Below are 24,046 nucleotides of genomic sequence, written 5' to 3'. Positions count from 1 at the left end.
ACATTAACATTGTACTTCATGATGTACTTCTACATCAACATTGTACTTCATGATGTTCTTCTACATCAACATTGTACTTCATGATGCACTTCTACTTCAACATTGTACTTCATGATGCACTTCTACTTCAACATTGTACTTCATGATGCACTTCTACATCAACATTGTACTTCATGATGTACTTCTACATCAACATTGTACTTCATGATGCACTTCTACATCAACATTGTACTTCATGATGCACTTCTACATCAACATTGTACTTCATGATGCACTTCTACTGTGTACATCAACATTGTACTTCATGATGCACTTCTACTGTGTACATCAACATTGTACTTCATGATGCACTTCTACTGTGTACATCAACATTGTACTTCATGATGCACTTTTACATCAACATTTTACTAAAGCCACTAAATTATATTTATTTGTACCTGTATTCAATTGGCCACTGGTTTTATGAAGCACTTTTCTTTGCTCATCCTCAAAAGCCTACAAAATACATGTATATATATAATTATGTAATGTGTCAATCAATATATTATATCTGTTCAAAATATGGATATAACCATTGTCCAAATTTTATTGAAATAAATGGGGAATGTGTCCATGGGACACAGATGATGCCCCCACTTGCATATAAAATTATAAAGGGACATAACTCAAGAACTGTAAAAGTGACGCTACCCAAATTTGTACTTGATCTGAGTTTTGTGGTAATAAGCATTGTTTATAAGTTTCAAAACATTTAGTTGGGGCAAACTTTAGAGAACGGAAACGAAAAATTCAGCAATTTTTCCTTTGTAAAGGGGCATTACTCTATAACATAAAAGTGATGCCACCAAAATTCGAACTTTACCTGTGTTTTGTGGTAATTAGCATTGTGCATAAGTTTCATAACATTTGGTTGAGGCAAAATAAAGTTAGAGAATAGAAGCGAATATTTCAGCAATTTTTCCATTTGTAAAGGGGCATAAATCTAGAACGGTAAAAGTTCCACCACCAAAATTCAATCTTGATCTGTGTTTTGTGGTAATTAGCATTGTGTATAAGTTTCGTAACATTTGAAAGTTAGAGAATGGAAGCGAAAAATTCAGCAATTTTTCCACTTGTAAAGGGGCATAACTCCAGAACAATAAAAGTGACGCCACTAAAATTCAATCATGATCTGTGTTTTGTGGTAATAAGCATTGTGTATAAGTTTAATAACATTTGGTTGAGGCAAATTAAAGTTAGAGAACCGAAACGAAAAATTCAGCAATATTATTATATATGTAAAGGGGCAAAACTCTAGAACGGTATAATGACACCACCAAAATTCAAACCTGATCTGTGTTTTGTGGTAATAAAGCATTGTGTATAAGTTTCATAACAATAGGTTGAGGCAAACTAAAGTTAGAGAACGGAAACCAATTTTGGGATGTACAGACAGACAGACAGACGTACAAGGGTAAAACTTAATGCCCCATGCTACAGCGGGGGCATAAAAATGACCCTTTTCATGGTATTTTTTTTTTATGTTTATTGTTAGCTACTAAATACGTCTTTAAATGATTGACTGGTGTTTAACACCACTTTCAGCACTATTGGCTATTCCATGGTAGTCAGTTTTTATTGGTGGAGGAAGCTGTAGTGCTTGCAAAGAATCACCATCCATCGGCAGGAAAACTGACAATTCTAGTTAATTAAGATTGGAGTTGAACTGCCTCATGCAGTGTTTAAACTCACAACCTCATGAGTGTTGACAGGCTAGTGATACAGTGGTTGAACTACTTAGATCCCTCAGCCATTGATGACCCTACACATGTCTTTGAAGAAACATATTCAAGTGAAGACAATAAATAGCAAATAGAACTAGCAAAGTACTGGTTCAAAGTCTATCATTTGTTTCAGGTCAGAGGGCTTACTTCAAACAACAAAAGTAAAAAAGAGTATTATAAAGACCTTTGTATTAAAACATACAATAAGAAGTAAAGTTGATAAACTGCTTCGCTGAGCGCAGCTAGATACGCCCGCAGAGGTCCAACCCTGAACAGTTGGGGCAAAAATGGACACAATATTCAAGCTTGATTCAGGTCTGAATTTGGATTGTAATTAAATATTTGACATATTATAGGTTTCTGAATAAATGTAGTCAAAGAACTTGAAATTGGTTATATGAATTGAATTTATATTCAATTAAAGATTTCTTGCTGTTGTGCAATACTTAGTAAATCTGTTGTCAGACTATAAACAAATAAAGTTCAATTAATTCTCAATGTCATATTAGAAATTTATGAAAATAAAAAGGGAGCTTACATCAATAGATATAAACAATTCACCAAAGTTTCAGGAGAATTGGTGACAGCATTTTTGAGTTATTGTCCGAAAAATGGAAAATCACCCCTTTTTTTAATGAATAAACCCCATAACTCAGAAATGTAAAATGTTAAATTTATAAAATTCTAAAGGGCGCTTGCATCAATACATACAAACAATTCACCAAAGTTTCATAAGAATTGCTGAAAGCATTTTTGAGTTTTTGTCCGAAAACTGGAAAATCCCCCCTTTTTTATGAATAAAACCCTGTAACTCGGAAACGTAAAATCTAAAATTTATAAAAATCAAAAGGGAGCTCATGCCAATAGATATAAACAATTTACCAAAATTTCTTGCAAATTGGTTAAAGCATTTTTGAGTTAATGTCTGACATGTTGACGACGGACAGACGGACGGACAGACGGACGGACAGACGGACAACAGTATACCATAATACGTCCCGTAAACGGGCGTATAAAAAAGGCAATAAAAATGCCCTTTAAAGCTTGCTGTGCTGTTTGAGCCAAGGCTCCGTGTTGAAGACCGTACTTTGACCTATAATGGTTTACTTTTACAAATTGTGACTTGGATGGAGAGTTGTCTCATTGGCACTCATACCACATCTTCTTATATCTATGTACTACATGAACAAATTTTGAACCAAAACTTTGCTTGAAACTTTGTCTATTGACTGACATTAAGAATGAAAAAACTTTGCAACTGTAAAGACCTCAGAATTTAGTTTCTACCTTTGTCTCAGTAACTATATTTTTTTTCTATTCAAACAATATATACCCTAACCGCAGCAGTATCTTCAGGATAGATAACAAACAGTACATACCCTAACCGCAGCAGTATCTTCAGGATAGATAACAAACAGTACATACCCTAACCGCAGCAGTATCTTCAGGATAGATAACAAACAGTACATACCCTAACCGCAGCAGTATCTTCAGGATAGATAACAAACAGTACATACCCTAACCGCAGCAGTATCTTCAGGATAGATAACAAACAATACATACCCTAACCGCAGCAGTATCTTCAGGATAGATAACAAACAATACATACCCTAACCGCAGCAGTATCTTCAGGATAGATAACAAACGATACATACCCTAACTGTAGCCGTATCTTCAGGATAGAAAACAAACAATACATACCCTAACCGCAGCAGTATCTTCAGGATAGATAACAAACAATACATACCCTAACTGTAGCAGTATCTTCAGGTTAGATAACAAACAATACATACCCTAACCGCAGCAGTATCTTCAGGATAGATAGCAAACAGTACATACCCTTACTGCAGCAGTATCTTTAGGATAAATAACAAACAGTGCATACCCTTACTGCAGCAGTATCTTCAGGATAGATAACAAACAATACATACCCTAACTGCAGCAGTATCTTCAGGATAGATAACAAATTCTACAGTCTTTATACTGGTATCAGGGACCTTTTTTCTGTACAAAAGTACTATCTCAAACATTGTCTTGGCAACTATGTCAACAGGAAAATTAAGTACTCCTGTACCGATAGCAGGAAAAGCAATCGATGTCATCTTATGGTCAGATGCTGATTTCATACACATGCCTATGAATATCTGAAGTATCTACAATGAAAATCAATTAAAAAAGTTAATACTTTTCCGTCATATTTGTGAACATAAAGTGCATTCAGAAGGCCAAAATAAACAGAATATTCATCATGTTGAATGTGGGCAGTACATGGAAGAAGAACTGTGTTTAAGATTAATGACACTGAAGAAATGACAAAACATGATCCTGATTGGTTCATCAATAAAAATATCATGGATGATGGGGAATTTTTTGTTAAATGTATCAAATTAATATAAAACAGTTAAATTAAAATTCATACGTATATGAGGAAACTGTTTTCCCAACAACCATCAAATTCATTCAGTGCACATTTAAAAAAAAAAGTCCTTGCAGAATGCATGTGAAATTTTTCGGAAAAAAAATTACATATGTCACCTAACTGAGTACTTCCTCCCCTAAAATTTATAAATAAATGAATAAAAATATATTAACAATCACATTAGTGATAGTCAATTAAAAAATGGCAATCATTCAAATAATTATCATGATTATGTCAGATTAAATTATGACCGAATGACTTGGACCATTGATTAAACATATTTTTGTCGTAATTTATATTACAATAATACCAATACTGTTATTTACTTACCAAAATTATTGCAGATTTATTATTGCAATTTTCATTTATCCGCCAAAATAAGCAAAAATACTAACACCTTATATGGTATTCGAACCATTAAAGGGAGCTAACACACCATGGACTATACTCTTACCTTGACACTTATGCTGTCCAAACCATTAAAGGGAGCTAACACACCATGGACTATACTCTTATTTTTACACTTATGCTCTCCAAACCACCAAAGGGGGCTAACACACCATAGACTATATTCTCACCTTGACACTTATGGTATCTGAACCATCAAAGGGAGCTAATACACCATAGACTATATTCTTACCTTGACACTTATGGTATCTGAATTATCAAAGGAGGCTAACACACCATAGACTATATTCTTACCTTGACACTTATGCTGTCCAAACCATCAAAGGGAGCTAATACACCATAGACTATATTCTCAACTTGACACATATGCTGTCCAAACCATTAAAGGGAGCTAACACACAATGAACTATAGTCTTACCTTGACACTTTTGCTGTCCAAACCATTGAAGGGAGCTAACACACAATGGACTATATTCTAACCTTGACACAAATGATGTCTAAACCATACAAAGGAGCTAATACACCAAGGACTATAATATTCTTACCTTGACACTTTTGGAGTCCAAACCATCAAAGGGAGCTAACATACCATGGACTATATTTTTACAGGGCATATTTCCACCTGATGTTACTGCCACATTCTGGAAAGGTTGGAATGTACCTATGTACTGGTATATCTCTGTTTGTATTATGTCTCCAGCAGCTACCAGTATAGATTTTGACAATCTGCCACGAGACAGATCTAGATTATGACTCACTGAGTTAACAATAACATCAACCTGAAACCAAATAAGTTTTAAGAAATCATGGTAAAGATACATATCGGACATCTATTTTCAGGTTGATGACATGTGTATAGAAAGCTCCGTCTTACATATGTTCAAACCTTTTAAGCAAATCATATCCGATAGTAATTTCGGACTAAAGAGTATCGGGCCAAAGTATCTATGGATGGTGTTCAAGTTCATTATTGATATGTAATTCCAATGACATGACATCTTATACAGATAAACACAGACTGTTTTGGTGTACATGGGCATGGTGGGTTCAAGTATTTTCATAAACTATTAAAATGTTTCACAGTGTTATTTTTGATGCATCAGATTATGAATTATGCACATCACTTAAATCAATATTGTTAAAGAGGAATGGTAAGGAAAAATGAAAAATCTATGTGAATTAAGTATTTTTTCTGACAACGATCTTTTTGTGTGTTGTCCCTTACCAAGAATTGTTCATTTTTTTTCTTTAGAACTCACAATAATTCCTTGATCTTATCCCATATGTATAAGATAAATTGATAACTGTTAACCAAAACATACTAAAATCAGACTTTCACCTTACATCTCAGTTCAGTCATTTCAGCAGATTTATGTGAATATAAGAACAAACAAAGAAAAAATACAGAAAATAAAAGTAAGAAAAAAAGTAAGAACAACCATGACAACCAGAAATTTCATTCAATTTGCAAAAATAACATTGCATCAAATTTTCATCTATACAGTATATATAATAAGTCTGTGGTTTCTCCCCACTGGTTGGATCAGTTGTGGAAAGATTCGTTTGACCAACTTTTAGTGCTGATAAGAACCAGAGGAGTTCAATACAAGAAATTGGCATTGCTATGCCAAATCTTATAATGTCAAACATCTCTTGTAACTTGTTGATAATTGTAACCTCTTTAAAACTTTTTTGAAAAATCATATCCTTAAAAAATTGAAAAGATAAGGAATATGTTTGTACAAGAAAAAGTAGTCAGAAAATAATAAGATAGGAATAGTATTTCAATAGATTATAGGGCCATAAAATAGAGCAGCCAATCTTGTAATACCCGGTATATGTTTCTGTTAGAACTAAAGTAATAGTACTGCACATTTGAAAATAATAATAATAAAAAAAAAAATGGAGTCATAAATTGACAGTTCATTAACAATGTACCAGGTAAATTACTTTGATTGCTGTATTAAAAGATTCTAAACTTATGATAGCTAAGTTATTGCATGAACTTTAGAAAAATTTACAAACAAACATTTTATTCATGCCCATAATGCACTGTTCTTAAACACAATAAATAATCACATGATCTGCCTAGCAGTGAGCCAGAACCTCTGGTTATTAACTGAACTTACCTTTCTCTCTGTGAGCAGACCTTTGACAACCTTTATGAAATCACCATCAGATCCTGAGGAAGTATCTCTGGACGCGGTATGATGGTTTGACCTGTCGGAAGGGGAATCAGAAGTTGCCTCCCCTGAATTTGGGTAGAGGAGTGGACTGCTTGGAGCATCATCAGCTTGAATATCTGGATATCTGATTGGTTGTAAATCTGACTCAGAATCATGACTAGGATATTTAAGGGGTTGTTGTACATCTGAATACAGATGCTTGCCTGAAAAATTATAATGCATATTATATCTTAATTTTAATACTGTGGATTCATTTATTTTCGTGGGTACCAATTTTCGTGGATTGACAAAGTGTGCATACATTCATTTAGAAAATTTGTAATTCGTTGAGCATTTAAATTTGTGGTTCCCCTGTTCCCACGAAAATCCACAAAAATTGGTATCCAACGAATATTAATGAATCCACAGTAACTATAACATGTACTATTTTTGTGTCAGTTATAGTAACTAATCATAGTATATTGTTTTCAATTATTGTAACAATTCAACAAAAAACACTAGTAGTAACAAATATGTTTCTCTCTCAAAGTACTACATTCAAATATTACTTTAACATTGGAATTCATATCACTTTTCGATTATACTGTGAAAAAGAAATACCAACACACATGTGTATGAAAGTTTAACTTCTGATTTTACAGTATTCTTTTATATTTCATATCGTATTTAAAGACTTTTATCAGGAATGGAGGAAATCTACATAAAATTATTATTTTTATAAATATATTTCTCCTAATTAGTACCTGTACTGTACTACATTTACTGTCTTGCTTTTAAAGTCAGTTTTGCAATGTGTAAATGCTTTATTTCATGTAAGAATTATGGTTATTACTTGAGATATTTGACCAAATAATTGTATCTAGATTTGATATCCTGTGATAGCATCCCAATAAACAGCTGCGCCAGGAGCGCATGATACGCCCGTCGTCTTGTGTGTGAGGTTTTATGCAATAATCATAAATCGTTTCTGAGATACGGCGCGACATGTGAAACACCCCCCCCCCCTTTTTTTACAAAAAACTCAATAACTCTAAAATAAAATTTTGAATCATCACCAAAAAGTATACAGATCTTTAGATTAATATAACTAAGAAGTGTGTAAAGTTTTAAGCAATAATCATAAATCGTTTTTGAGATACGGCGCGACATGTGAAAAAAACACCCCCGGTCAGACGGACAGACGGACAGACAGACAGACAGACAGACAGACAGACAGACAGACAGACAGCCGACAGACAGACAGACAGACAGACAGACAGCCAGCCGACATTTGTATACCATAATACGTCCCGTCAAAATTTTGACGGGCGTATAAAAATGAGACAAAAAAAACCTACAATTATTCTTTCATCTTTCATTATGTCTTTTGACTTATGAAATGACTGTTGAAATCAGATTCCAGTAATGAGTTTGGGTAGAAGATTCATTTAAACTTCTCCTCGTCTGAAATGTTTAGGGCTATCAAGGTCAAATGCTGAACTTTCAGTTACCTCTTTCCGTACTTTTTTCATTGCTATAAGCATCCTGTAATGCATCCTGGAATAGCTTAATTGTTTCCCCACTGATATCACATAGATATACTCCAGTAACAGTTGTCGTGCTGCCATTCTGATCAAAGTATTCCTTAATAGTCTCAACAATAGTGATGGTACACTTTTCCAGGGGGTAACCAAATATTCCTCCACTCAACGCAGGAATGGCGACTGTCTTGTAATGTCTCTGCTCCGTCAACGCCAAGCATTGTAATACAGCTGCCTTGAGTAAGAGTTTTTCCCCTTGGTGTCCACCTTTCCAGACAGGACCTACTGCATGGATAATCATCTTACACGGTAATTTACCAGGTTTGGAGTAGATTGCATCACCATCATGTACCTGACCATGTTTTTTTGTGTATTCATGGCATTCATCTTGCACTGTTTTTCCAGCTGTAAATATTAAAAAAAAATACATATAAAGCAAGAAACAAACAAGATCTAATAAAAGGGAGAAATATTTTAGATGTAATAATGTAGATCTTGCAGAACATCCAAATTGAATAAATAATGCATCACTCAATAATATACATGGAAAAACAGTTCAACGAAACGCTTGTTATACTGTGAATTCACGGGTATCAATTTCAAGAAAAAAAAGCCTGCATATGTATATAAATATTTTTGTCAAATGAGTCTCTCTTTAATAAACATCTTCACAGCCAACATTTACCATATAAACATTAGATCATCATATGCCCAGTGAGACAACTTAACCCACCAAAGACTAATGGATATCACAACAACAGTGCACACGCTGAAATGTCTTACCTGCTTTACTGACCATTGATTTTATGTTGATAGTCTTAAATATAAAGCTTTACTACAAATAACACATAAACTTAACATGATCTAAGAAAATGAGGTCAAGGTCAGATAAATCAAACCAGCAATACATGTACACCTTACAATCATTCCATACACCAAATATAGTTGACCTATTGCTTATAGTTTCTTAAAAACGAACTTAACCAAGAAAACTTAACATTAACCAATGAAATATGAAAATGAGGTCAAGGTCAGATGAACCATGCCAGACAGACATGTACACATTATAATCAATCAATGCATTAAATATAGTTGACATATTGCTTATAGCATCTAAGAAACAAACTTAACCATGAAAACTTCACATTGACTAATGAACCATGAAAATGAAGTCAAGGTCAGATGATAACAGCCAGACAGACATATACACCTTACAATCATTCCATACACCAAATATAATTGACCTATTGCTTATAGTTTAAGAAAAGTGAACAATAACATAAAACTTAACACTGAGCAATGAATAGTGAAAATTAGATCAAAGCATACCTGTCAACCTATGAAAATGAAAATGCAGGTCATGACCTGCATTGAAGAAGAAAATCTCAGGTCATAAGGCGTATGAACTTTTTTTCAGCTGAATTTAAGTATTTACATGATTTAGGGGATATTTCTTTATATTTCAAATCGAACAGTTTTCAAAATATGTTCACATGATGAAGTATTAACCGAAAATAATTTAAGGCTTTAATTTTATTTTTTCATTGCAAATTAAACCATTGAAATTTTAATGTGTTATGCTTTATCAATTCAAGCCAAGCCATACCCCCTCTCCTTGTTTCATTCATAGCATTATATCAATTCTCTAGCTACTTGTTTCACATTATGTGCATCTTCTCAGTGATGAGGGTGGTTTTTAACGACCTTGACTACCCATGAGGGTCTTGCACAGTCAGTAAATGCTCAAAGATTGTTGATATTGGAATGTAATAAAATAATTAAGCATTTAAATGAAGTAGAGATAAAAAAAAATAATTTTTGTTGAAATCAAACAAAAGTTTAATTTTGGACCCCAACTTGGACCAACTTGAAAACTGGGCCCATAATCAAAAATCTAAACACATGTTTAGATTCAGCATATCAAATAACCCCAAGAATTCAATTTTTGTTAAAATCAAACTAAGTTTAATTTTGGACCCTTTGGACCTTAATGTAGACCAATTTAAAAAACGGGACCCAAAATTAAAAATCTAAATACACGGTTAGATTTGGCATATCAAAGAACCCCAATAATTAAATTTTTGATGAAATCAAACAAAGTTTAATTTTAGACCCTTTTGACCTCAATATGAACCAATTTGATAGCGGGCCCACAAATAAAAATCTAAATACATGGTAAGATTCAGCATATCAACGAAACCCCATATATTCAATTTTTGTTGAAATCAAACAAAGTTTAATTTTGGACCCCAATTTGGACCAACTTGAAAACTGGGCCAAAAATCTAAAATCTAAATACATGTTTAGATTCAGCATATCAAAGAACCCCATATATTCAATTTTTGTTGAAATCAAACAAAGTTTTATTTTGGACCCCAACTTGGACCAACTTGAAAACTGGGCCCATAATCAAAAATCTAAACACATGTTTAGATTCAGCATATCAAAGAACCCCAAAAATTCAATTTTTGTTTAAATCAAACTAACTTTAATTTTGGACCCTTTTGACCTCAATATGAACCAATTTGATAGCGAGGTCCACAAATAAAAAATCTAAATACATGGTTAGATTCAGCATATCAAAGAACCCCATATATTCAATTTTTGTTGAAATCAAACAAAATTTAATTTTTGACCCCAATTTGGACCAACTTGAAAACTGGGCCAAAAATCAAAAATCTAAATACATGTTTAGATTCAGCATATCAAAGAACCCCATATATTCAATTTTTGTTAAAATCAAACAAAGTTTAATTTTGGAACCTTTGGACCTTAATGTAGACCAATTTGAAAACTGGACCCAAAATTAAAAATCTAAATACACGGTTAGATTCAGCATAACAAATAAATAAATGTGGTCAAAGATTTTACAAATCTAATGCGCCATACTGGTCTTCCTTTATAAATATGCATTTCTTTAAACATAATTTAAAAGCAGTGTAAGGGAAGTAACCAAAACGTTGTATTTGGATTACCTCCCTTACACTGTTTTAAATTATCTTAATTGTTCATTAACCATTACTATATACATAATTTAAAAGCAGTGTAAGGGAGATAATTTCAATGATGTATTTGATTTATCTCCCTTACACTGCTTTAAATTATGTTTTGTACTAAAGTATTTGTCCATTAATGAGGACAACCTTGTTTTTCCCCCTTTTTTGCCCCTAATTCTTAAACGGTTTGAGCAATAACCCCCCAAAGCAAATCCTAACCATCCCTTTGTGGTATGGAAACTTGTAGTATAATTTCAGAGAGATCCATACACCGTTCCACAGTTATTGTCTGGAAACTAGAAAATGCTTATTTTTGGCCCCTTTTTGGCCCCTAATTCCTTAACTGTTGGTACCATAACCCCCAAAATCAATCCCCACCTTCCTTTTGTGGTATTGAACCTTATGGTAAAATTTCATAGAGATCCATTCACTTAAACTAAAGTTAGAGTGCGAAAACTAATGCGTCTTCTGACGACGACGACGACGACACCGACGACGCCAACGTCATACCAATATACGACCACAAAAATTTTTTTGCGGTCGTATAAAAATAAAAGAAAGTCATATTCTGATATGTATTTGCATTCAATTCTTCTCTCTTTCTATAATTATATTAAAGATAATACATAACCCAAAACTGTAAAATTTCCTTAAAATTAACTATTTCTGGACAGTAACCCAACAATAAGTTGTCCTATTGGTCTGAAGATTACTTGACAGGTAGATCTAAACCTGTTTAACACTTTCACCTATGTCAGTTTTGCTCTTATTGCTTTAGTTTTTGAGATGAAAGCCAAAAACTTCATTTGACCCCTATGATCTATTTTTAGAAACTGCTGCCATGTTTTTGAATGGATCAAATCCCTGAATACAATCTATAAACTACATACCTTAAGGAATATTCAATTAAAGTTTTTAAGTATTTGGCCAAGTAGTTTCCATGGTTTCAGAGAAGAAGATTTTTGAAAATGTAATTGGACTTTCACAAAAAATGTTTTAAGGGCAATAACTCCTCAAGGGGTCAATTGACTATTTTGATCATTTTGACTTATTTGTAGATCTTACTTAGCTGAACATTTATTGCCATTTATACTTTCTCTCTATCTATTATAATATTAAAGAAAATAACCAAAAACAGTAAAATTTAATAAAAATAAACTATTTCCAACAGTAACCCAATGGGTTGTCGAACTCATCTGAAAATTTCATGACAGATAGATCATGACCCATTTATCACTTAAACTCCATTTCACTTTTGCTCTAACTGCTGTAGTTTTTGAGATATAAGCCAAAAACTGCATTTGACCCCTATGTTCTATTTTTAGCCATGGTGGCCATGTTTATTGATGGATCAAAACTTCTGATACAATTTATAAACTATATATACAATTTATAAACTATATACACTAAGGAACAAAAGTTGAAGGTATTTGGCCCAGTAGTTTCAGAGGAGAAGATTCTTGAATTGTTTACGACGACGACAGACGACGGATGCCAAGTGATGGCATAAGCTCACATGGGGCCCTTCGGACTCCGGTGAGCTAAAAAACATAAAATTAAAGTGTATATTGTGAAAGGTGACAAAAAAGGGGTAGTAACTCAAATTTATTGTCAAACAACTTTGAAATCATCAAATTATCTATGAACTTACCCTAAGGTAATTGGTGTTAATTAACAGTGTGTTTGACACCAAAGCTGTCAACTGAAGCCATGCACTTAATGGTTCACTTAATTTGACAGTTAACACAGCTATTTGAACCTCCTGTCCAGGAAGGATTACAAATTTGCCGGTATTTCAAAGGAAAATCACTTATGAAATCAGTCTAAAGGCTCAAGAATCCGGGTCACTTTCTAATTCACGGGTTATTTAACGACCCGGGGGGTATTTGAAAATCCCAGGTATGGGGTGAAATTCTCGGGTGTGACCTGCAGGATACGGGTCAATTGACAGGTATGGGTCAAGGTTAAATAAAACCTACCAGACAAACATGTACATCGTAAAATATTTCCTTACACCAAATATAGTTGACCTATTGCATATAGTATTAGAAAAAAGACCAAAAAACAAAAACTTAACTTAAACCATTGAACCATGAAAATGAGGTCAAGTTCAGATGACAACTGCCAGTTGGACATGTACACCTTACAATCATTCCATATACAAAATATAGTCGACCTATTGCTTATAGTATCTGAGATATGGACTTGACCACGAAAACTTAACCTTATTCACTGTTCCATGAAATGAGATTGAGGTCAGATGAAAACTGTCTGACAGGCACGAGGACCTTGCAAGGTATGCACATACGAAATATAGTTATCCTTTTACTCATAATAAGAGAGAAATTAAGATTACAAAGATTCTTAACTTTTTTTTCAAGTAGTCACTGAACCATGAAAATGAGGTCAAAGACAATGGACATATGACAGACAGAAACTTCATAACATAGACATCTATATATACAAAGTATGAAGCATCCCAGTCTTCCACCTTCTAAAATATAAAGCTTTTAAGTAATTAGTTAAGGTTGCCGTCACAGAATCACTATCCCTATGTCGAGCTTTCTGCAACAGAAGTCGCAGGCTCAACAAAAATATAAACCAAGAAATCTTTGATTAGGCGAAGATTGACATAAATCTTTTGACTAGGCAATCACTTACTGAAAAACCTAGTTTTGTTAGCCAGCATTTGACTAAGAAATCTATGATAGTCATTCATGGACATCTTGTTTGACTGACAAATTATTTGACTAGCTAATCATTGACTGATACACCTAAACCTTAATCAATAATGACTGGTAACAAAGTTCTGTTACATTATTTGGTTAAATGCTTAATCAGACTGAGAAACTCTAATGATTCATAAAAAGAATGCATTACCTGCATCTGCAATAGCTTTAGCCAAGCCTCCACAATGGTCCATATCATTGTTAGCAGCATTAACTATAGCATCTACTTCTAGCTGTGTAATATCTCCTTCCACAAGGTAAATCTTATGCACCTCGTCATGCATAAACACTCTCTTAACACCTGGTGCAGACAACCTCAATTCCCCACCTTTCTCAGCTCTCCTGGCTTTTTCTTCTGAATAATCAGTCTCTTGGAGTACTACAGAAGAATGTTTTTTACCTATGTCTACAGTTTCTTTTTTGCCTGGTGATGATAAAAAGTACTCTCTTATTCCATAGGAATGGAGTTTGTGTTTGTCTGAATGAATAGTTTTCATCAAGGCTTCCAGTTTATTGCTTGCGAGGGTAACTCCTGTTTTATTTCCCTTTATTTCATAAGAATAATTTTGATTGTCTGAAGTAATTTTGACATCCATGCTTTTCAAACTTTTTTCAATTTTCTGTATTTCTTTCTGATGGTTATGTCGAAGATAAAGATGAATACCTTTATCACAGTTTACTATTTTTGTGTGCCTACAATGAAGTTTTGTAAACTCATCTATTTCTTTCTCCATATCTAACTTGATTCCTTGGAAGATATACTTTGTTGCAGCTAACTGAATCCTTCCACGATCTGTTCTAATACAGAAGCAGTTCTCGTCTCGTTCTGCTAGTCTATCTTGAAGCTCCGTCCATTGAGAAGATTGAATAAAATCTTCATAATTTTCATCCACCACAAATTCATCCTCTAAAAATAGATCTTCAATGCATATTATTGCCCTTTCAGCATCTTTTTTGGAGTCTGCATACATTTCACACACATGACCACGATCTATATTCCAGGTAGCTATTATCTGCTTAGTTTTGGCTTCCTGGTACCAAACTTCCCTTGCCCCTTTTTTGAATAGCAGGTCCTTTTTTTGTTTGCTCATCTTGAAAGTCTTTACCACAAAGGAGTTTGTGGTTTCACGCAAAAATAATTCAGCAGATTGCATGGATTCAACATTCCCAGACAGAGTTACCTCTCTTGTATCCAGATTACACTTTGCCTCTAATCCGGGATATTTTTTCAGAACTACATCAAAATATTTCAATAGCCACAGTAACTGTAACTTGTATTTTTTAAATGAAAGAACTTTAGTTGGTGTTGTCTGTGAACTTCTCCCCTCTGAACGGGACACAATTTTTTGTATATCCTGATACAATTCTTTAATGATATTTCTGTCACCGACCATCAAAATATCATGACTTTCTTTTTCCAAAATAACATAAGCCTTTTCCGGATCAGTAATGATCAAAGTTCGTAATCCTTTCACAACCTCGCCCCAAGCCTCTGGTAAGGTCGTTATTCTCATCGTTGTCAATGTTGATATATATTTCTCAGTACAATTGTTGATGTCTGTCTGCCATGATTCTACGGCTTTCTGTCCTTCAGATGTTGACAAATCCAGGTCACATATGATCTTAACTTCATCATTCTCCATATCTTCTGGCCATTCAATGTGTCCATATAATGCCTCTAATTTCTTTTCAAAATCTTCCTTCATGCTTGGTAAATTTTTTATGAACTTCAAAATGTTTAAATCTGCTGAGATAATTTCTGGTTCTGGAATTTCTTGTACTTTCCCTGGCTTTCCAAGAAATTCATAAAATAGGCAAACCTCCAAACTTCTATTGCCAATTTTCTGAGTTTTGTCACATACCCTTCTAGCCACTAAAAAAATATAAAAAAAATTATAATTACAATAAAAATATTCAATAGCATCAAAAGTTATCTTAGTTTAAAATAAAATTAAACAAAATTTTGTTGTGGATATACATTATTTAAAATTTTTGAAAATGATTTGAATCAAATCAACTAAGTGTTATCCTTACAGCAACATGAAATGAAATAAAACCCTGTGAGCGCAGGAAATAGGCAATCACTTTTTACTCAATATTTTAGAGACATAGTTTTCTATACATTGAAATTTCACCTGACAAGATCCTATATTCATCAAATTCATAAGATTTACTTCATTATTGAAAAACTTATAAGAAAAGGCTATTGACAATTGAGATTTAAAAAATTAAAAGTTTTAATTCTATGACACAGATATTTTAGCAACTTGAACATTTACTTTTATTTTTATACTACATCCTTCCCAAGAAATTTACTTCCAATTTTCAAAATGATAGAGTAAAATCCTTTCTGATTCCATCTGAAGCATTGATGATCTCATGTTTTGTTCAAAATAAATCTAAATTTAGTTATTCCAAGAGTTCTAAACTGTTCAAATCACAACTAAATGAAATTTTATCAAACCAGAATTTCCAGGTTGCCACATTTGGAGCAGGATCTGCTTACCCTTCCGGAGCACCTGAGATCACCCACATTTTTGGTTGGGTCTGTGTTGCTCGGTCTTTAGTTTTCTATGTTGTGTTTTGTGTACTATTGTTTGTTTGTTTGTCTTTTTCTTTTTTAGCCATGGCGTTGTCAGTTTATTTCCTTCTTATGTTCACTATGAATCTTGCTTTATGTAATGTCACGTCACCTTGATGTGTTACTATAGCTGTATTTCTAATACATCTATCAAATGATTAAGACGTCTTTTCTTTCAATTGAAAAAGGATTGTACTGTTCTAATTTGCCAATGTGTTATTAAACACAAAAAGACAACAGGAATGAATTTATAATCAAAATAAGGAGCTGCGTTATAAGCGCATGATACGCCGTCACATTTCAAAGAACAAAGTTCCATAACCCCTCAATGTAATATCAGAAATTTATAAAAAACTAAAGGGAGGTTATTTTAATAGATATAAACCAGTCAGCAAAGTTTCATAAAAACTGCTCAAAGAATTTTGAGTTATTGTCTGAAAACTGGAAAATCCCCCTTTTTTATGAATAAAATCCCATAACTCAGAAACGTAAAATCTAAAATTTATAAAAATCAAAAGGGAGCTTACGTCCATATATATAAACAATTCACCAAAGTTTCACAAAAACAACTCAAAGTATTTTTGAGTTATTGTAAGAAAAATGGGAAATCTCCCTTTTTTAATGAATAAAATCCCATAACTTGGAAACGTAAAATCTAAAATTTATAAAAATTGAAAGGGATCTCCCGTCAATAGATACAAACAATTCATCAAAGTTTAATGCAAATTGGTTAAAGCGTTTTTTGAGTAATTGTTTGAAAACTGGAAAATTCCCCTTTTTTAATGAATAAAACCCCCATAACTCGGAAACATAAAATCTAAAATTTATAAAAATTGGAAGGTAGCTCATGTCAATAGATACAAACAATTCACCAAAGTTTAATGCAAATTGGTTAAAGCATTTTGAGTTATTGTCCGACATGTTGACGACGGATGGACAGACAACGGTATACCATAATACGTCCCGTAAACAGGCATATAAAAATGGTTTTCGATAGAATTTCGAGGATAAAGTATGTCATGAAGTTAGAACAAATATCAGAGGATAAAAAATGGCTTCTAGGTTATGAAGATATCAGAAGGTGTCAAGGGAAAAAGTAAAAATATAACCATTAGATGTCATTATATTTACATATTTGATTTTTTTTTCATTATTGGTTAAAGGGAGGTCACAGTTACATTTTTGACTTTTAAAGTAGTTTCATGTAATAAAATATTTCAAAAGGCTATGAAATAAATATAAAAGATATCAAACCTGCTGGAGATGGAAATCTAATCACACAAGTATCACTGTCAAATTCTACTATCTCAGCATCTTCATGTCCATTGCTTCTTCTCTCATTCTCAAAATAATATTTCACTGTATCATTAGTTATCCCAGAATCATGACCTATACCAGATACCAGTACAGTTCTGGTAACAGGTACCCTTGAAACTGTTAAAGTACTGCCTTCTAGTGGTTTCGTCAGACAGCCTTTTCTCAGCTTGGTAAAATCTTTATAAAATATTGAAAAACATTGTTGATAAGAAATATAAAAATAACACAATATTGAAAAATGAAATCAGCACAAATCATTTTAGAATACAATTACTGTAAGTTTTTTGCTTCTATTCATATTTAAAGTTTTTTTATTGACTAAGATTGCCAGTTTTCCTGCTGAAGGTCTGTGATATAGCCAAATTAAGCCAATAGCACTGAAAGTGGCATTAAACACCAAAAATCAATCAATCAAACAGTTAAATCTTTTGTTTCATGTAGTGAAAGTGGGTTATAATAATCACACCTTTCTAAAAACTATGTTCATTTGATCAAACCAAAAGTATCTGGCATCAATTGTGTGATTTCTTATTGGTGTAATATGTCTGTGCTACCTCTGTTTATGTAAATTCTAAATCTGAATAAAGAGGAATGGGAGCATGTCATGAGAAGGTAACCAAACAACAAAAGTAACAAAAAGACATCTAGATGGGCGACATAGTCTTCACCATTAGATATGAGTCTAAACAATATGTCAAGCTTTAAAACTTTATGAAGACTTATTTGTCTTTTTGAATTTGGCCATGGTATTGCCTGTTTTTCTTCAACTTATGGTTGTTTATGCGTGTTATCGAACAGTTTTTGTTGGTTGCTGTCTGCCATAAAATTAGCCTTCCAAGATATGAAAGGTATATGTGTATTCACCTTTATAAGTGACAGGAAAAGAGCGAAAAACTTACCAACTTTGTCTTCAAATGTAATGAGAGCAGAAGTTTTATCCCCTCCATAACTAATGTTTGTAGGTTCCGCACCAGACTTGACTTCCATATAGTCATTCAAACAGTCCTCAGTCGTAGTATTCTTCACTCCAGTAACAAATATCTTCTCTTCCTCTAACAATCTACCCATGTCAGCCTCTTGTTCTATCACATGTATTTTTAGTTCTACACCAGACACTTTGTGAACATCCTGCCTTTTCAATATATTGGCTGCACCTTTGAAATAGTCAATAATTTTATTATTTAAAACAAGAGGCTGTCGAGTGACAGCAAACCGGATTTTCCTGCAGAGGTCGAATCCTGAACAGTAACAGCTCGAAACAGCTCTGAATTTGTATTGTGATTGAATATCTTAAATAGATTATTATCTAATTAATAATGAAAATGATATTTGCAAATCTGAACCCCTAGCAGGATCATGTAAAAATTAAACATTAACACACACAACAAAAATAAAATACCACATAACATTGTCAACTGTGACATCTACCTTCATAACACACATGACTTAAAAAAATAGTTATAAAGAAATTTTGATTTTATCATTACTGGTTCATGGAGTAAGTTTGAGTTATTTCCCTTTGAACAGAAATATGGTTTAACATAGTACTCTAAAGTTAGATATGATTCATGATTAATAATTCTCTAAAATAAGATATGATGTAACACAATGTATATCTATTTTCAAATTATAATCAAATATAATTAATAGTTCCAAATATTTTTCTTTCATTTATAACAAACTAATACAGATCTGCAACTTATCAATGTCAACAACTTTAAATGTAATGAAATACAAATGTATATCCTATAATAAAAATAGATTATTATCTAATTAAAGTAGTTCACTTCATAAAAAAATATGTAAAGCATTCAGAAAATTAGTTTTTACAGAATAACAAACCAACCTACCACAAAATTCTTCAAACAATTTACCAAAGAAAAGAAAAAATATATATAGCATTCAGAAAATTAGTTTTTACACAATAACAAACAAACCTACCACAAAATTCTTCATAAAATTTCAAAAGAAAAGAAAAAAAAATTCAAAATTTTATTTATCATTAATACAATGTCTTTTAAAAATCTATAAAACTTATCTGTAATTACCTTCAAAATGTCTAATAATGAACAGTAAATTTCTAACTTTATTTACACAGTCCAATATAGCTTATAATCATCAACACTTAGAAAACAGAAAATTTTCAAATAAATCTGTCAATCCAATTATAATTGTGTGAGACATTTACCAGATGCTCTTATCTATCAACAGGTGAAAATTAGTCATGTTAGTGTAATCAAACTTTATATATATAATTAACCATTTCTGTTCAAAGAGAAATAACTCAATCACATTAAAAATACCACTTTTGGATATTAAAAAGGGCGATAACTCAAAAAGGAGAAAAGCTAAAATCGTGAAAATTGAACTTGACCTTCATTTAGTCACAGGTAACAACATATCTAAATTTGAAAAAAAATTGTCAAAGCGTTTTCATGTTATTGAGGAGACACTGTTTGGCAGCCGCCCGCCCGCCCGCCTGCCGTACATCCCCAAATCAATAACCGATATTTCCTTCAAAAATCCGGTTAATTATCAAATTTTTTTTATCAATTTTTTTCATGATGAAAATTTTAATTCTGAAAATAAAAAAAACATTTAACTTGTACATTTTTATGTTTTTAGAGATCATTTATTTACTTCATTATAATAATCAAACTTTAGTAAATAAATTAAACTAATTAAGGCTCGTCTTATCATTTATGGCTTAGTGCTGTTACATTAAGCATCAGTAGCCCATTCTTGTAACCTGGTATGGTTGAAATAAAAAAATAGTTTATATATATGTAACACTCAGAAACATGTCCATCCCCCAAAACGTGACTTATTCCCCCAAACATGTCCATACGACGTCACATCTGCAAAACATGTCTAGCTGCTAAAGGGCGCTAAAGCGTGTCCTTTTTATAAAAAAAAACACACCCAAACGTGCCTAATGAGTCCAGAACGACTCCCTTTTATGAACACTCAATTGTTTCCATATTTTAAAAACACCCATATTTGTAATCCCATATGTTGTTAAATTCAAATTCATTTGATACTACTATAGGAACCTTAGTTTTGTTTTGTTGTTGTAAAAATGGAACAGCAACTGTTAACAAAGCCAATACACCACTTCTGTAGGAAGCAGGCTGTGCGATACCCTCATATATTATTAAGGATTATTTTTGAACAAAAGAATTCACTAAGTAAACAAATAATTTAACTGTACAAAACTACATAATTAATTGCAATATTTATGTTCGCCCTAAATATGCATGACATATTTGCCACTGTACATTAAACAATCAATAGTAAAGAGTTAATTTATGTGTTGCAAATTAACTTGCAATCATGCTAAATATAAACACTTATCAGCATTGAACAAACTAATGCTTATAAATGACCATTTAATCAATAGTTGAAGTACTGGGAAAACGTTTTTGATTTCTTAAGTGTGAAGTACCTCCATTTGAAATTTAAAACAATAATAATCATATTAATAAAAAAAATTCAAATAAAACCAGTGCAAGTAAAAACAAATTTTTTTTGTGCCATTCTTTTTCTTATCTGGTGTCTGTTTATTAGAAAACAGAAGTCAGTGATTTCATCTTTTACTGTGGATAGTTGTATTATGTCTTGGACATTTGTCTATACACATCACTACACCTTTCCTCTAGATGTGATTGGATAGCGGCTTTTTTTTTAATCATCCAACCAAAACCCAAAGTCTAAAATCATGTCCCTATCATTGAACTGCTGTAAACATTATTGACGTCACTGAGGACGTATTGTTGCTAAAAGTTTTTAGACATTTTGACATTTAAAGTGGACATGTTTTGGCGAATAACAGTTATCAGACATGTTTGGGGATGTGAAATGGGACACGTTTGGGCAAAAAAGACACTTTTGGGGTATCGGGACATGTTTGGGAGTGTTACATATACTGAACTTTCGTATATTAGTCCCTAAATACAACCATTACATTTTTTTCCCTTTTTGCCAAAACTATTCTGTAAAGGATGATTCATTATCAGTCAAAGTCCAGACATAAACAAGTGTAAGTTTGCTTTTGACTCATGTGATCTAAATTTGTATGTTTCATTAGTTGTTATATTTTAAACAAAATACGACTTCAACAAGTCAATTAATGTTAAGCAAAAATCATTTGACATTAACTAAAATATTGCGATTTATTGACTTCTTCAAGCTGATAAGTTCCCAAAGCTTACTTTTAGACCAATATAAAAAGGACAAGCAACAACATGAACAACATTGTTAGGTAATGCTTTGTCTTATGAAGAGTGAGAATCTAAAAAAAAACAGAGACAATGTTTATTCACTTTCTTATGCAACCATTGATAACCACTAAAGGCGAAAAAAACTTAAATAAATGTTAGGAAAAAATATTTATTCAGATCATTACTTGGAGATAGCTCAGACCCTCAGAAAAGTTTTTACGATTGTAAAATATGAACTTTGGCCACAAAGTAAAATAAAGTGTTTTTATCCTGTTTTATGAAGCATAAATTGACTTCAACCAGTCTGCCATTTTATGACTTAAACAAGTCCAAATGTGTAAACTCTTTTTTATCATCCCTATCAAATACATAATTCGACGTCTCTAAGTCAGTAACAAAAAAAAAACACTTGTTTATCAGTGGTAAATCTAGTGACAAAATATTACCTCCCCTGAAAACACTGAAAACTAGATCTTTTCAATGTTTGTCCCGTTTTAGCAAAGAGGCTATCAATTATAAATTCAAGGGCAAACGTTCTGGTGGTAAATAGTAGAAATAGAAATAAGTTGAACTTCCATCTATCATTTCCCTCCTTAAATAGCAAACGATGAGTACAGCAGTCTATAGGATCTTGATGTAAAATTGGTTTAAAATGTAGCTATGTGAATAAATTTCTGGAGTACCAACATCAATTTATTTTTCTACTGGCTGACTATACCTCTCTGGAACATGCTAATTATCCGTATATAATTTAATTTGGGATGTAACACATCTTCTGATTGGCTGAAAGTTTTTTGTCTATCATCTCATCATTTTGTCATGTGACAGTGACGTCATCAACGTTTTTTCATGATTTACTTCTTAAAAATGGAATTTAGAATTAAATTATAAGGAATGACAGTAATATTTCGAAATAACCTAAAAAATGTGGTGCTCACTTTTAAATAAATCGCTACACACTATCATAAGAAGAGTCAATTTTCTTCTGTTCTCATTCACTAGATTTCTTAGTTATGTCTGAGCTCTTGACTATAATTATAATCTTGAGATCTACCGGTTATTTATTAAGTATGCCTTGATGCATGTAAGGGTGAATTACATTTGTGCACATTTGGGGATTAAAATAGTTTACGTTTGTGCACAGTTTTTGATCACATTTGCGCACATTCATTTTTCAGGTAAAAATAAAGATAATTCATAATATATATGACTATAAGTACTAACTTTGAACGTTATTGTATTAAAATTTTGTAAATTTAAATTAAATTATATATTTTTCATATTGAATTCTAAATAAATATATATATAAACATGATAAAGTGATCACGAGAAATCCTGTATTAACTTAAGGCATTCATGTAACTTATTTGCAAATATTTAAGAGTGAATAGTATTCTGTTTCCTAATTTTACAAAATAGTGATCGCTTGAGTAAAAAGTCAGTTTGTAAAGTAAAGGAGAAAAACTGATAAACATTCATTAGCCATTCCAAATGGTAACAGTAAATTGTTAACATACACATGAGTCCAATTTTAAAAAACTTAAGAGGTAGATTATCTGTGTGGTTGCAAAAAGAAAAGCTACAGCCGACATAACTGCTAGGCCTATAAAATTAGTATTTACCTGATTTACCTGTAAAATGAATGCAAGCAAATGTAATGATTTTAACATGCAATTGTAATGATAATGGGTATTAATAATAATGCAGGTATTCCAGCGGTTATTGTTGGTTGCTGTCTACCTAATTGTTTTGTATTTATCATGTTTGTTGTTGGTTGCTGTCTGCCTAATAGTTTTGTATTTATCATGTTTGTTGTTGGTTGCTGTCTGCCATAATAGTTTTGTATTTATCATGTTTGTTGTTGCAGTATAAATCAGGAATTTCGTTTTTTCTTTTGAATTGTTATA

General features: G+C 32.4%; 1 protein-coding gene across 4 annotated transcripts in view; it reads right to left on the bottom strand.

The window, feature by feature from the left end:
• The window catches only part of LOC127736143 (protein mono-ADP-ribosyltransferase PARP14-like), a 61,615-nt gene that overhangs the window by 26,198 nt on the left and 11,371 nt on the right, over positions 1-24,046 (bottom strand). For all 4 annotated transcript variants that reach the window (XM_052246689.1, XM_052246692.1, XM_052246690.1 and 1 more), the window contains exons 3-10: positions 18,819-19,073; positions 17,857-18,096; positions 14,173-15,894; positions 8,267-8,701; positions 6,720-6,979; positions 5,136-5,369; positions 3,695-3,916; positions 438-495 (exon numbers count right to left, since the gene is read on the bottom strand). In XM_052246689.1, coding sequence (XP_052102649.1) covers positions 438-495; positions 3,695-3,916; positions 5,136-5,369; positions 6,720-6,979; positions 8,267-8,701; positions 14,173-15,894; positions 17,857-18,096; positions 18,819-19,073 — 3,426 coding nt within the window. The remainder of the gene's footprint in view (positions 1-437; positions 496-3,694; positions 3,917-5,135; positions 5,370-6,719; positions 6,980-8,266; positions 8,702-14,172; positions 15,895-17,856; positions 18,097-18,818; positions 19,074-24,046) is intronic.

This window comes from Mytilus californianus, unplaced genomic scaffold (genome assembly GCF_021869535.1).
Source record: "Mytilus californianus isolate M0D057914Y unplaced genomic scaffold, xbMytCali1.0.p SCAF_3, whole genome shotgun sequence".
NCBI lineage: Eukaryota > Metazoa > Mollusca > Bivalvia > Mytilida > Mytilidae > Mytilus > Mytilus californianus.
The sequence above is the reverse complement of the archived record's forward strand: the minus strand, read 5'-3'. Positions and strand labels throughout refer to the sequence as shown.